At 32.9% G+C, this 14,480-nt stretch overlaps 1 protein-coding gene across 2 annotated transcripts; it reads left to right on the plus strand.

Annotated features, from left to right (window-relative positions):
- The first annotated feature begins 1,572 nt into the window (after positions 1-1,572).
- On the plus strand, positions 1,573-6,385 carry LOC131937277 (uncharacterized). Of its 2 annotated transcripts, none has more exons than XM_059294570.1 (5): positions 1,573-1,713; positions 1,801-1,971; positions 3,360-3,439; positions 5,466-5,676; positions 5,816-6,385. In XM_059294570.1, the coding sequence occupies exons 2-5, from the start codon at positions 1,813-1,815 to the stop codon at positions 5,936-5,938; spliced, it is 573 nt and encodes a 190-aa protein (XP_059150553.1). In that variant the 5' UTR covers positions 1,573-1,713; positions 1,801-1,812; the 3' UTR covers positions 5,939-6,385. The 2 variants fall into 2 exon arrangements, with proteins under 2 accessions (XP_059150553.1, XP_059150554.1); XM_059294571.1 differs by having other exon boundaries at positions 5,466-5,665.
- The last annotated feature ends 8,095 nt before the right edge of the window (positions 6,386-14,480 follow it).

Raw genomic sequence — 14,480 nt, forward strand, 5'->3', positions numbered from 1 at the left:
AAGCAAATTAAAAACATGCATAGTGAAACGGAAGCGAAATATGACGTCATATATTTAGCATATAGTAAAAAATAGTATCAAGCCGGAGAGTGCACACAGTAATATGACGTCATTGATTCTCGAGTAAACATTGAATAAAAAGGAAATTTCGTCTAATCTAAGTGGTTTGCGTGAAGAGTTTCCTTCATACAATTCTTCGGGTAGGGGCGAAGCCGAACCCCCCACGTAAGAACGTCTAAGCCGACCCCCCCCCCCCCCCCCAGCCCAGCTTCTTCCTTTAGTTTGTATGATCTACAAATGCGACCAGTGTTTCTTTCAGACTTTTTCCTCCCCTGAGAGGGGTGGGGGTACTTGAAATTTTCGGAGGCTCAGGGAGGGGACGGACACTGGAAAAAGTATATAATTATATTTCGTTGAATGGGACGGTAGACATGTTTTGGGGTGTGTGTGGGGGGGGGGGGGGCGGAGTTGCCTGAAAGAAACTCTAAATGCGACTTTTGTCATGAATGAGATTAGGTGCATGGTTTAGGGATATGCCTATGACTATATTTTGTATAAATTAAAGTACCGATTCTGGATAAAAATCCGTTTTCAATGTCATTTTTCGTTTTCGGTTAAATTGAATGAAGGTGGTGATTTTAGTTATGGTTTTAGTTTAGAGAAAAGAAACAGCACTATCAACCTAGCGCCCTTTGTATCCTTCCTCGACGGGACATTTTTCTCGTAGTCAATATTTTTACAAGTTTTTGTTAACTCGCTTCCTCTGTTGTCAGTCGTCAGTCTATCGTAGGCCTAGATCGAAACGCCGCAGCGAAAATTCGGACATTTCTACTTGACCGATACGGTTCACAGTAGGCACGTGGGTCAAGACATGAAGACAATGCGATCTGAAATTAAATTTGACTTAATTGGATGCCTAATTAATTTTTTTTTAAATTGAATAAAATTGAACCGAATTACTAAGCATATCTATCCAACCGCACCACACGCGTCATCACGTTCATTAGCGCGTCATCACGTTTAATAGGTGCGCAATGATTTTTAGTCATGAAACTCTATTGTAAATAAAAACATGTAAGATACTAAAAAAAATTTCATAAAAAACGTTTTAATAACAAGCTTTTATGTACTAATGCACTAAAAAGTAAAATATAAATTATAAACTACTATATAAATAACTATAAAGAAAAGCGTGGATCTCTTCTTAAACATTAGTAAAGGTATCCTACAGATAGTAGAGTGACCCACGCTTTTCTTTATAGTTATTTAAATAGCAGTCTATAATTTATTTTCTACTTTTTAGTGCATTAGTATATAAATGCTTGTTATTACAACGTTTTTTATGATTTTTTTTTCTTTGACCTCTTGGGTAATTTAGGCAAATATTAAAATACGTCTCAGAGTTATAATGCAAACTTTAAATACTTGTAAACTTTAAGGAATTTGGGTGTACTGTGTTTTTTATTTAATTTTCTGTTTTTTAAAAAAAATCAGAATGACTATATCGATACGCCACTGAATAACGTAAATTACATAGCTGTGGCAACATATGTCAATACTTTAGCCCCTACAACTAAGTGTAAGCCACGTCTCACGCCACGTAGAAGCTATATAAAAGTCAGTTAATATTCGATACATACAGTACTCTGTATTGTAACAGTAAAAGAAGAAACAACAACATATTCCGAGACGTTACTGGAAACAAGCTGAGAGGTACGTCAAGCGTAAAAAGTGGTTTAAAAAAAAATTTGCTTTGAATTTATTTTAAAAAAGAAATTCGATTTTGTTTCTTTTAATCAGGCAATTCGTATCATGTATTCGATCACGAAACGTCAAGTGTTGGTGGTTTTTTATTTGACTGCATTAATATGTTGGTCATGTGTAGAAGGAACACATGACAAGAACGGCACAACTGCAGAAAACATGGATAAGAAGTCAGAGACAGATCTTCAAAGCAGATCTGCAGATGAAGTAAATTTACAATTATTTTACGTATATTTAAGTATATATGTATATATAATTTATATATATATATATATATATATATATATATATATATATATATATATATATATAGCATTATACATAAAATGCACTTAAAACTGTTTTGGCATTAATTTATCTCATATATATATATATATATATATATATATATATATATATAAATATATATTTTTGTGTTTGTGTGTGTGTGTGTGTGTGTTTTTGTGCATTTTCGACATTCGATTTTTGGTTAAATTTGATTATCTCACAACCATGACGCCATTAGTGTTGTGTACTGTCAGTAGTTTAATTTTTTTATCAACATTATTTGGTTGTTATTTTTCCTTATTCTGCTCAAGTGACATCATTGTCTTTCCAGTGATAGTTTTCTTGTTTCTTATAAGTTCTCTAGAGCGTTCAGGCTACAACCATAAACAATTCTCATGTTTGATAATATATGAAATTTCGTTGCATAAACATTTAGAATTATAGTTTATCTGTTTATATGATTAAATAAAAGCATTGTCATCACTTTCTTCAACCAACCAGATTGATCGGAAACAAAATTGTCTTATTGGGGTCGAGCAAAAACTATTAGATGATATGCACTCAATTTCTACACCACTCCCTTCCCCATACTATACTTTATCAAAATACGTTAAAAAATGTATAAAAGCAATAAAATCTTTCGACTCGCTTATTGTAGAGAAGTGCTGGAGCAGGTGTTATATTTTTCATTCTATAATCTAAATGCTGGTTAATTGTTTATTTAAATAAACAATAAAAGTCCAACTTCACACTTTCTCTCTCTCTCTCTCTCTCTCTCTCTCTCTCTCTCTCTCTCTCTCTCTCTACCTCTCTCTCTCTCTATTTGGCTTATATTTTCCGAGGTATGATGTAAGTATCTCCAGCAGTATGTGAAGAACTTAAAGATAATGACTTTTGTTAAAATTAATAAGTTGGGTGTACTAAATGTATACACTAAAATTGATTTAAACACGGAAAATAAATATAAAGGCATGTTCAAATATAGAAACACGGTGTGTCCTTAAATTATGTTTATTTTATATTTAATTATGTAATTAAAAAAATAACGTTTTTTTTTACAACAGTATACAAACCCCGTAAGTATAAATACATGCTTAACTTATATATACAAAAATAATACTTACAAATGTTCGATTGGTTTTAAAAAGTATAATATATTTTTTGGATTTTTTAAAAATATCATTATAAAGGAAAATGTTTTAAAATCATATTGATGAATATTACTTAAAAATTTTATTATACTAACCTACTAAATTTCACCTAAGTAATATATATTATGTTAAAAAGATAACAACCATTAAGTGCAACTAAAACTTATTTCATTTCAGACAAGTCCAATTAAGATTAAAAAACGTCCAGGCGGTGAAACTGTTGTCGTTCAAGGTTACACATCTACAGAGAACCCAAAGTATAGAAATAAATTATTAATCATTATGTTAACTGCTTATCAAAATTCAAATAATGAAAGAATAGACCGAGGGATTATATTTTCAGGAACTTCATTTTTAAATTTCTATTTACTTAGATATATTTTTTAGTTTTTTTTTGTATTGTTATCAGTTGAAAAACATCTAATGTAGTGGTCGCAATAGATTTAAAGTCAAACATAAGTGAAATGAATTTCACGTAAAGATGGTCAAAAGATGTACATCCTACCGGATATATTGATATCCGATGTTTCAAATACGTCAACGAATATAATGCCCCATTGTATCCACAGTCTACCGCATGGTTTAAAACGAACCTAGGCGCCAAAGCGCTAACGGGGTAGCCCGTTGCGCCAAAGCACACCCTGCAGAGACACCGCAGAACACGCCTGATTCGATTTAAAGAGCGACTAAAGCAAACAATTGAATCCATAGAATATCGCGCTGTTTGAAAACTAAGTGTAGGCGCCCTGTGTCTCACGGGTAAGCCAGAGGCGCCAAATTGCCCCTTGCTGGGGCGCCGAATGAAGCGCGTAATTCAATTAAGTCAACGATTATTGTAGCCTAGCGTGTATATAGTATATAGCTTTTTAAAACTAATATTGGCGCCATAGTGATCGTAGTGTAGCCACGGGCGCTTAGGGTTGCGTCTGTTTTACTGTTAAATATAGTTGAACCCTTTACCCGCTATGTAGGCGCTCGATTAGCAGATGCCAAGTGCCAACGTAGCCGCGTTGAAACCGTGAATTGACGAAAATTGCACCCCTCCGCCGGTCGCCGCCCATAAGATTTATTTTTTGTTTTTCACAGAAATATTTTTGAGAGTATTATCATCTACTCCCCAAGGTTTCATGGTACTCGGATGAACGGTTCCGACTTTTATTTTTATATATTCGTATATTGAGAAAAATCGCACCCTCACTGGGCGCCGCCTGTGCTAAATTAAAAAAAAAATGTTTTTGCAGAGACAAACATCCCTCGGGGTATTCTAATTAACTTTCCAAAGTTTCTCGGCGATCGGATTAACGGTGTCAAACCGCAATCGACTTTTATTTTTATATACTATACCTATTGAAGAATCAAATCGAGCCCTGCCGTTGAAAAAAATAATTGTTTTGCAGATACCTACCAAGGAGTATTCTCAACTTATTTATTTATATACACGATAACCCGTATACACATTTATTTTGTTCATTTGGTGCGCAATTTCCTATTTTCTATGTAGTTCTATTCTAATGTTACGATTTAAAATAATTAAAAAGGCAAGACTATAGCCCTATTGTGGCCTAGGGGTAAAGAGTTAGAATGTATCGATTTCAAATACAGGTTCAGATCTGTAGAACGTTCCTGAGTCAAACGCTACCAAATTTACGTTAGGGAAACAAAGGCGGCGCAAACAGTAAAAGAAGATGAGAGTCCGATTGCCCTGGATATACTGTGCCCATTAGTGTTCTGTAAGAGTATGCAAAAATATAATATGCATTAAATAGTAAGGAAAAAAGTTCTTTATATACAAAAATGTAATTAATTCTTAAAAATTTATATACATTCAATGAAGTTAAATTTATTGCGACATTACACCGATATCGGGTCTTAATCAGGGTGCTAAGTTTAAAACGAATCGATCCGTTAAAAGTAGCCAGCAATTTCGTTCCCCAGACAAAAAGCACGACAGTAAAAGTTTTAATTAATACAAGTTTATTCTATTTTCATTGATATTATAATTCAGAGGCGTAGCGAGGGTGGGGTGCGGACCGCACCGGGTGACACCATTTAGGGGGGTGACATCAAGGCAAAAATAGCAAAATATTTATAGAAAAATTTGAGAAGGGGGTGCAATTCGAAAGTTTGAGGGGGGGGGGGGGGGTTGTGCATATCGAAAATAATTTGAAAGTTTGTCCCCGGGAAGGGTCGCTACGCCTCGGGAGGGGGGGGGGTGACACTTTTAAGTGCCGCACCGGGTGACACCCAACCTCGCTACGCCACTGTTAATATTATTTTCTACAGGTTTACCATAGACTACCGATGTTCACCCGCGGGCACTGGAAAAATTGCCGGTCATCTAAAAGTGCAACTATCTTTCAATCCGGTTAGAACTTCGTCGAGAAGTTATGGCATGAATAAACCATTAACTGATTTGAATTTCTATGATAAATTCGACTTTAAGCTTCACCAAAAGATTTTAATTGAACATAACACACATTCAGGTATACTTCAGGTAATTTCAACATTGCTATTTTAAGATTACACAACTGATTTAAAATACTAAGTGTTTATTTAGTATGTGTTAGTGTTAATCGAAAACAATGTGAATAGTAATGTAAATAATTAATTATTAATGAATATATTTAATTCAGATCAAAGTAAACAGCGTTACAGTTACACAAGATGACTATATATCCTTTTTTTCCAATAATTTTTGTTATGAATATTTGGAATTTTACGGTGACCTAAAAGTAGAAACAATCGTGATATCATGAGAGGATCAAAGAGCCCATCAATTGCATTTAATGTTTTTTTTTAATCTAATGGTGTTGTTATGTAAAGCAACTCAACAGAAAAAATTGTGGATATTCAATTATGTATTTCAATCACATGCATACAGACAAACACATTAAACGCATAAAATGCATACACATACAACCATGCCACGCACATTTACCAAAAAAAAAATATTAGAAGTTTCGTTTGTTGTTCCGTACAAACACTAATACATAATGTTTTAAAATTTCACTTTAACACACATTTTCGCACACATATACTTTTACACACATGAACAGACACAAATTTTATATATTAAATTAGGGAAGGGACTTGAACTTTTAAAATTTGGTATTTGTATTTGTTGCTGTATACTATCACTAGTTAAAGTTGAGTCAAATAAAATATGATTTAATACAAAATACTAAATGAAGCTTGAATATATAATTAAATGCATTTGATTTATATATATATATATATATATATATATATATATATATATATATATATATATATATATATATATATATATATATATATATATATATTTACATATATATATATATATATATATATATATATATATATATTTATGTGTCCATGCATGTATATAGTAGGCAAGTTTCACAATTATTAAAAAAAAATTGGAAAATAAAAATAACCAAATCAGAAAAAAGTCACCTAATTAAATTTTTGTTTCGTTTTTTTAATCTGTGTTTAGTTATTCATTGGTAATATTATTGTTGCCGTATTTTTTAAATGCTTTGCATAAATGCTAATTAAAAAAAATCAATGTTGTTTGTTTTATTTAAATTTAAAGCATTTGATGTATACTTTTAAAGTATGTTTATTAGCTTTAATTTAGTTCGCAAAGATTGGTTGCTTCTTATGTTTTTGTTGCTAATCTTGTGAATCAATTTTCACTGACTTCTAATGCAGCGATTTCGCTTAAATTTTTCGGCAATCATTTTTCTTCGATTACAATGCTTGGATGTCTATTTTTTAATTTAATAAAGACTTTTATTAGTCATTAAAATATTACAAAATCAATATCAAAAGGCGAGCAGTCAGCTGAGTTTTGGTTTAATATGACAATTTGACATGTTAATAACCGAGGTATACTCTCGTAGAGTGGAAAGACGCGTGTCCTTAGAGACCGTAATAGAGTGGTCGGGTTCAAACGCTAATAGCTGCTAATAGTGTCAACTTTAACTTGAACGAAATACTAAAAACTGGCAAAAAAAACATATCAACACCTTTTAAAATAAAAATGTTTATTTTATACGAAGAAAATAAGTAAACAAATTTACTACCTTTCTTTTATAAAACATTTATTCGATAACATATGTTAGAGAACTTATGAACGAGCACCGCTTTTATTCAAATTTAAAGAAAATGAATTAGTTTTATTTTCTTATTTCTAGTGCATTTAATGTCTTGTTATTTCAAACGTGTGTGTGTATTTTAATTTTTCGATGTTTATCGTGCTTTATATCAATATGAATTTTTCTTCTTTACATAATACCTTTAAATTACATGAATATTAAATTTTTTTGTTGTTTTATTTATATGAAACTGCTTTATTTCGTGATATAGAATAATGCGTAATTTCAATTATTTCATTTGGTGGTGTTTGTAATAAAATATATAATATTAAAATAGTTATTTGTCAATGTTTCGAAGTAAAGTTACTAAAGTGCTACATCGTTAGACTTTCGATTTTTCTCCTAATAAAATAAAGCGGGAGTGATCACCTGAAAACTTTCCTGAACATACTTATATAACACTACTAGGGATGGCAACTCGGGATGTAGACATGATTTTTAATTAATTTTTAATAACTTACGCTTTTAAATAGAATAGAAACTCAGAGAACATATAATTGACCACCAAGCAGTGGCGGAACTAGAAAAAAAGGGCCACCCCGCAAAAAAATATTTTTGGGCCCCATATATATATATATATATATATATATATATATAGGGCCCTATATATATATATATATATATATATATATATATATATATATATATATATATATATATATATATATATATATATGAAAAAACGTAGGCCTACATAGAATACTCAATTCGGGCTTGTTTGAAATTTGAATTTTAATATTATTAGTCTGTTTTGAAATTCTCTGTTTTATTGGCTGGCATAATGATTCTTAAACTTTTAGACGGTCAAAAGAATATGAAGTTGTTAAAGCTTTGTATTTGTAATGGTTTCTCGCCTTATGTTTATTTTTATGTTTTTTTTTATTTATATTATTAGTTTTAAATACATTTCCTGTTTATGCTATACCATTCTTTATTATGTATTTTTAAAAAATAATTATAATTAAGAAAAGTAATTGCTTTTTAATTTGCTTACTGCAAATCTATTAAAAGTTTCTTAAGAACACACATATTTGGCAATTTAAAAAAGGGAAATAAGTCATGGAAGTGGTTTGAACTCATGTAGCATTTATTTTTTTTCCTTTACGAAACAGCGTGTTTGCTACTGTAGAACATCACTACTGTAGTAGATCTGTTTGTTTTTGTACAAGAAAATTATTTTTTTAACTATAAAAATGTATTACGATCGGCTTGAGGCCCCTAAACGACCTGGTCAAAAATATATAAAGATGTTAGCTTGATTTGTGAATGGTTCCTCGCGTTATGTTTATTTTTTTCATTTTTGGCTTTTATAATATCAATTTTGAAAACATTGATTTTTATAGCTATACTATTGTATAGTACGTCTTATTTAAATAACAATTCAGAGAATCAATTGCTTTTTAATATAGATAGTACAAAACTAATTAAATGAGCTTCGTGGGCACCCCTATTTCAAAGAAGGGCAGTAAGTCATGGAAGTAGTGTGAATGTTTACCTACCTTTCAAACTATAGCTCTAGTAGATTTTAAAATATTTTTCTACGCAACAATCTCTGCTATAGTAGACCTGTTTTTTTTTTCACAAAACCACTTTCAAGATGCATGAAAAACATAATTTTTGAAAAAAAAAATCATTGTTTTTGGCCCCTAAACGTCCTGGGCCCCCCCGCATTGCGGGGTCTGGCGGTATGGTAGTTCCGCCCCTGCCACCAAGGGAACAGCAAAAAATTGTGTGTATAATAGTGCGGAATATTAGTAGGCTATTTTATAAATTCATATGTTTTTGAGAAAATGGAAAAAGTGTTAAACATAGTAAAGTTAATGTTAAATGAGTATGACCTGTGCTAAGTAATGCGTATGTCATCATGAGAGTAAGCCTATGTACCTACACTTTGTTTAAAAAAGACATATTTATAAATTTATTTAGTTAGATTAATAAACCTTGACTTATAAAAGGACGACTACCAAAGCAAAATTATACCCTTTGTCCTGTGAGTCTACAGTTCTAAAAATGAATTTTTATTCAATTGTTCCATTCTTTATTTAAACGGATTCAAGAGCCTTAATTCTCGTAACATAGTGAGCGTTATTTAGCATAAGTTCGCTAACTTAATTTATGATCTTCTACGCATTGCTACAAACACTAAAATCAAATAGGAAAATTGACATTAAAAGAACAGTTTGCAATGAGGGTAACTAATGACTTTTTATATTCAGTTATTCATCTGTTATTTAACTTTCAAAATAAAACAGACGAGCCGACCCGCAGCGTATCATACTCCGCTATTTAGTTGTTTTATTTTCTACTGTTTAGTAATTCATAATTTGTGAATTCTACAGTACTAATGCTGCCACTGAAAATATTTGCTTTAAAACACTAAAACCCTCCTTCCTCCCCCCCCCCCCACCCGTGAAAGCAGCCTTCTCTTAGTTACCTCCCCTAAGTTTAAAATAATTTCAAACTAAATTATCTGTCCCTAATAGCCGTCACTAAACCCAGCTCTACGATTGTAAAATGTAAACATTCATAGAGTAAACTACAGCTCATCAGACCATGCGGGGGTGGGGGAGGTTGATTTATGCCTAGTAAGGAAGAGAGGGGATTGCAAGGCGCGTTTGCAGCTTGTTTTCAAACGGCTCCCAGAAGAGAATTATATATATAGATTAGAGGCGCCATTTTTTTTTGTTTAATAAACGATAGGTTTTTATTTATTTTGAACATATATTGTTTAATTTAATTGTAAAACTAAAAAAAAGTAAACAACGTCTCAGTATTTGATTTCTTTTGTCAGTTTTAATACATATTTAAGTTAATGTTTTAATGAGTATGACCTGTGCTAAGTAATGCGTATGATTGCGTTTAGTGTAATAATTGCATTCTGAGAGTAAGCCTTTGTAGCTACACTTAGTTTTTTAAAAAAGACATACATACATTTATTTAGGTAGATTACCATAACTTGACTTATATAAGGACGACTAACCAAAGCAAAGTGGGACGGAGTGGTCTAGCGGTAGAGAGCTGGACTGCTAACCCGTAAGTCTCGAGTTCGAATCCGGGTCCACCCATCTCAGATGGGTACCCAACTCACGTTAGGGAAAGTAAAGGCGGCTGGACATAGTGCTGACCACACTATCTCTTCATATGCCGAGGTCACAGAAACAAGTGAACTCTACTTCACTTGCCCCATAGACCGTCAGGTTTGAAAGGGAAACTTTTACTTTACTTAACCAAAGCAAAAGAGGCGCATTTATAAAATTACTAACCAATCAGCAATAGACCAATTAAACCTAATGTACCAGGCTGTTATCAGGGCAAGACGTGTAGAATAAAGCCTGCTGTAAACATTTTCCACAAAGTTATTCAGGGGGAAAACCTTACTTATGATGACATTTATGTTACTTTTATAAATTAATACACTTACTTATTCATGTACCTGTAGCCTATGTCATCAAACTACATTTGTGGTTTTCAAATGCATTGCGTACTGCTGTGATCATTGGCTAACTTTTCAGACGATTAACTATACTTTAACAGGGACCAGTATCAAGTATTAACGTTTCATTGTCACATGAATTGTTAATAGATTGCTCTAACTGATAACCCATGTAGTTTGATTTCAGGGCCGTAATTTATAATTTGTTTTTAGCCCAAACTCTGAAACAAAAAATCGTTTCACGAAAACCATTCCACCCAACACCCAATGAGTACATCATCATACACATTTGAATTTCTTTCCCATCTAGTCATAATATGTCATCTATTTACCGGCTTCATTCGTGCAGCCAATCTGCGCTGCATTATTAAGGATTACTTTTGACTCACAAACGAAACGTTTGATCTAATCCAAATCTAATGCAATGCTTATTCATGCTACACATGTGTTCTTATTCATAATCTTGTTTAGACTAACCGATTATATCAGTTAATCCAAACTTACTTCCGTCATTATCAGCGCCGCTCGTAGGTCCGTTTTTTTAAGTAATCCAGTTGCTTCATTTAATTTTTTAATACACTCGATCCTAATTTTGTATACATACATGTCTAACATGCGGGCTCACCAATGCTTGTCTTAATAAACAACGTAGTAATCTGCTATCTTTTATTTGTTAATCCCGGTTAATCGCATATTATATTATTGATAAACACAACCCATTGTCCTAGAATTTTTAAATTCTGCTGAGTCGAACACAGCAAGGAAATGTATACATGTTTATATATACTTTTTGCTAATGAGTGGACCGCAAATCTTAACTTTGATTCTTTGACTAGAGATGCGGATTTTATTTTCCTTGTCCCGACGAAGTTTTATTGAGGATGGTCAGTCTACATATAATGACCGTTGATAATCGAGATCCTCACTTCGCGTTTTTTATGACGTTTTCTCGTTTTTCCATGACGTAGTTGACTTTCTTTGATTGCCTTTGCCTCGCTTTCTCGTGGCATGCTACAACCTTGGTCCATTGTGACATTTGCGCGGACATTGGGAACCTCGTTTTGCCTTTTGTTGCTCCGGGGAAGAGGAATTGAATAGCCAATATATAAAATTAAGACTTTAAATAAGCTGATCGAGTATTTGCTTTAGGTATGTTACTAAATCTAGAACTTTATTAAAATTACACTTTGACGAATAACTGACTTCCTAATTACAATAGCCTCATATTTTCCTAAGTTGTCATCGAAGAATAGGGTACCTCTATATTAGAAGTGCGATAAAATTAAGTTACCAGATTTGCCAGTGAGAGTTAAAGCAAAGTAAAGTTTCGCTTTTCAAAAAGTCCACCCCTAGAGCAGATGAAATATAATTCACGTGTTTCTTGACTTCATCATGTAAAATAATAGTTTGCTCAGCATTATTCAGTGGGTGACCCGTCAAAAGAGCGCACGACAAAAGAGCGCCGACAAAAGAGCGCCGACATAAGAGCGCAAACTAAAGATCGAAAAACCATATTTAATAAATAGGAACAAGAAAATAAACTCAGATCAGAAGGCATCGTTTGATGTTAACTCTTTATTGTTTCATTAAATACTAATTGTTTAGTTTCTTTAACTAAAAAAACTGAGATAATCATAGTGACGTCCAATTATTCAAAACGCAGTCTAATAACACCTACAAAGATTTTAAATGTTAGGCATAAAGTGAGAATATAAACTGAAATGAAATGTAACAAAATGAAAGTAAGTTCAAATTAATAAAATGTTTCTTTATAATTGCATTTATATTGCTAAGTTTTGGGCTATACCTCGTAGGTAGTCCTTCATTGAATCATTAGCATAGGTTGAAGCAATTGCCTGTAATCTTCGGTTCAGCTGAACATACTTGTTCTTTGAAGCTTCTGGTTGATTATCTCAAGCTAGATGACGTTCCAGTTCGATTTCGATTGTGATCTTGTTCCAGACGAAACTGGTTAATCAATTTATCAACGGAAGGATGATTGCAATCTACCGTTTGTTGGAATGCGCGACGCCATGCCTCGACTTAGGTGTTTGTACGGTGTAGATTTTCAGCGACACGATTATAGACATCCCAAATAACAAGAGCGAAGCGCGGGTCACCTCGACGGTTTCTCCTTTGCCTCCCAATAATCTACCAGTGGCATAATTTCTGCAGGGCTAGCTTCTACCAAATGCTCCAATGTAGTACAGACATCATTTACAGGAACAAAATTAAAGGCAAGCAGCATCTTCGCTGTCATTCGACATCTGTAGCCTTCGACCAATATAATAAACTTCCATTTCTGTGATTCGATCTTCTCCATGTGTCTTGGGTTAGAAATATTTTCAAACTGCATTCATAACTATAATATATAAATAAACACGTCGTTTTATCGTACCTCCGATTGTTTAATTAAAACAAGTGTTAACCATGTCATATTCGTTTAACGTACAACATGTGTTTTTTTAATTGGCTGCGCTCTTATGTCGGCGCTCTTTTGTCGGCGCTCTTTTGTCGTGCGCTCTTTTACGGGGTGCCTATTCAGTGAGACGAGAGCCCTCGTGAAATATATCAGTGTGTCATATGTTACCTAAGGGCGTCAAGGTTTGACCTGGGGGCACCGAGCGTTTATAAAGTGGAGACACATGACACCCAGTTAAGGTATGTTGGTGCCCAGGTGGGGTGCAAGAGTGCCCAAGTTAGACAATAATGCAAGCTCTCATTGTAGACTATATCTAGGATAGACGAAGGGGAGACTGAGGGCGTACATAGGTAGGCATAGGAATCCAGAGTTTAATCAATTGTCAGGTTGTGGGCGACCAGTTTGGAGGATGAAAAGAAATGTAACAGCACACAAAAGGAAGCAGGTAGTATAAATGAGCCTAGATTGAACATTTACTGAGACGCAAGAATAACTATTATGTTTGCGAAATGAGATCTTAAGTTACTAGGCATGCAGTTAATTTCATTTACTGTTAATTCAACTTATTGACAAAAAAGTGCAAAGAGCAAAATATATCTCAATTTTTGGGGACCTCTTTGGTGATTCAGGCAGAAACTATCTAAATACGTCTGAGGGTTCTGATTCTTACTATTTTACAGACTTGTCAATTTAAGGAATATCAATTAATTATGTTAAGATTAAATCTATTCATATTCTAAAATTAGGCAGTATGACGGTCTCAATACGCCACTGATTAAAGTAAATTACACAGCTGTGGTGACATCTGTAAAAAGTTAGCCTCTATAGATAAGGATGAGCCACGTCATTTGACAGGTAGAAGTTATATATAAGTCAGTTTTTATCTAATAACTACAGTACTCTAGATCTTAAGAGTAAAACAAGGAATATAAACATATTCTGAGTAGTTATTAGAAACAATTAATCTGAGAGGTACGTCAAGCCTAAAATAATGTTTTAATTACAATGTGAAATTTAGCATACAATTTATTTTTAAGACGTATTTTTTAACTTTTTTTAATTAATCAGGCAATTAGGATCATAGTCGCTATCATGAAACTTCAAGTGTTGGTGGTTTTTCATTTGACTACTTCAATTTGTTGGTCATGTGTAGAAGGAATAAATTACAAGAACAGCAAAATTGTAGATGACTTGAATGAGAACTCAGGGACACATCTTCAAACCAGAGCTGCTGATGAAGTAAATCGACAATTATTTTACGATTATACAATATATATATATATATATATAAATATATATAT

This window comes from Physella acuta, unplaced genomic scaffold, assembly GCF_028476545.2.
Source record: "Physella acuta isolate Inbredline_101_S28 unplaced genomic scaffold, ASM2847654v3 ptg000206l, whole genome shotgun sequence".
NCBI classification, from domain to species: Eukaryota; Metazoa; Mollusca; class Gastropoda; family Physidae; genus Physella; species Physella acuta.

Coding starts and splice junctions, on each gene's coding strand:
- LOC131937277 (XM_059294570.1), top strand. CDS start 1,813: ATGTATTCGATCACGAAACGTCAAGTGTTGGTGGTTTTTTATTTGACT. Junction 1,972..3,359: donor AAAGCAGATCTGCAGATGAA/GTAAATTTACAA, acceptor ATTTCATTTCAG/ACAAGTCCAATTAAGATTAA. Junction 5,677..5,815: donor CACATTCAGGTATACTTCAG/GTAATTTCAACA, acceptor TATTTAATTCAG/ATCAAAGTAAACAGCGTTAC.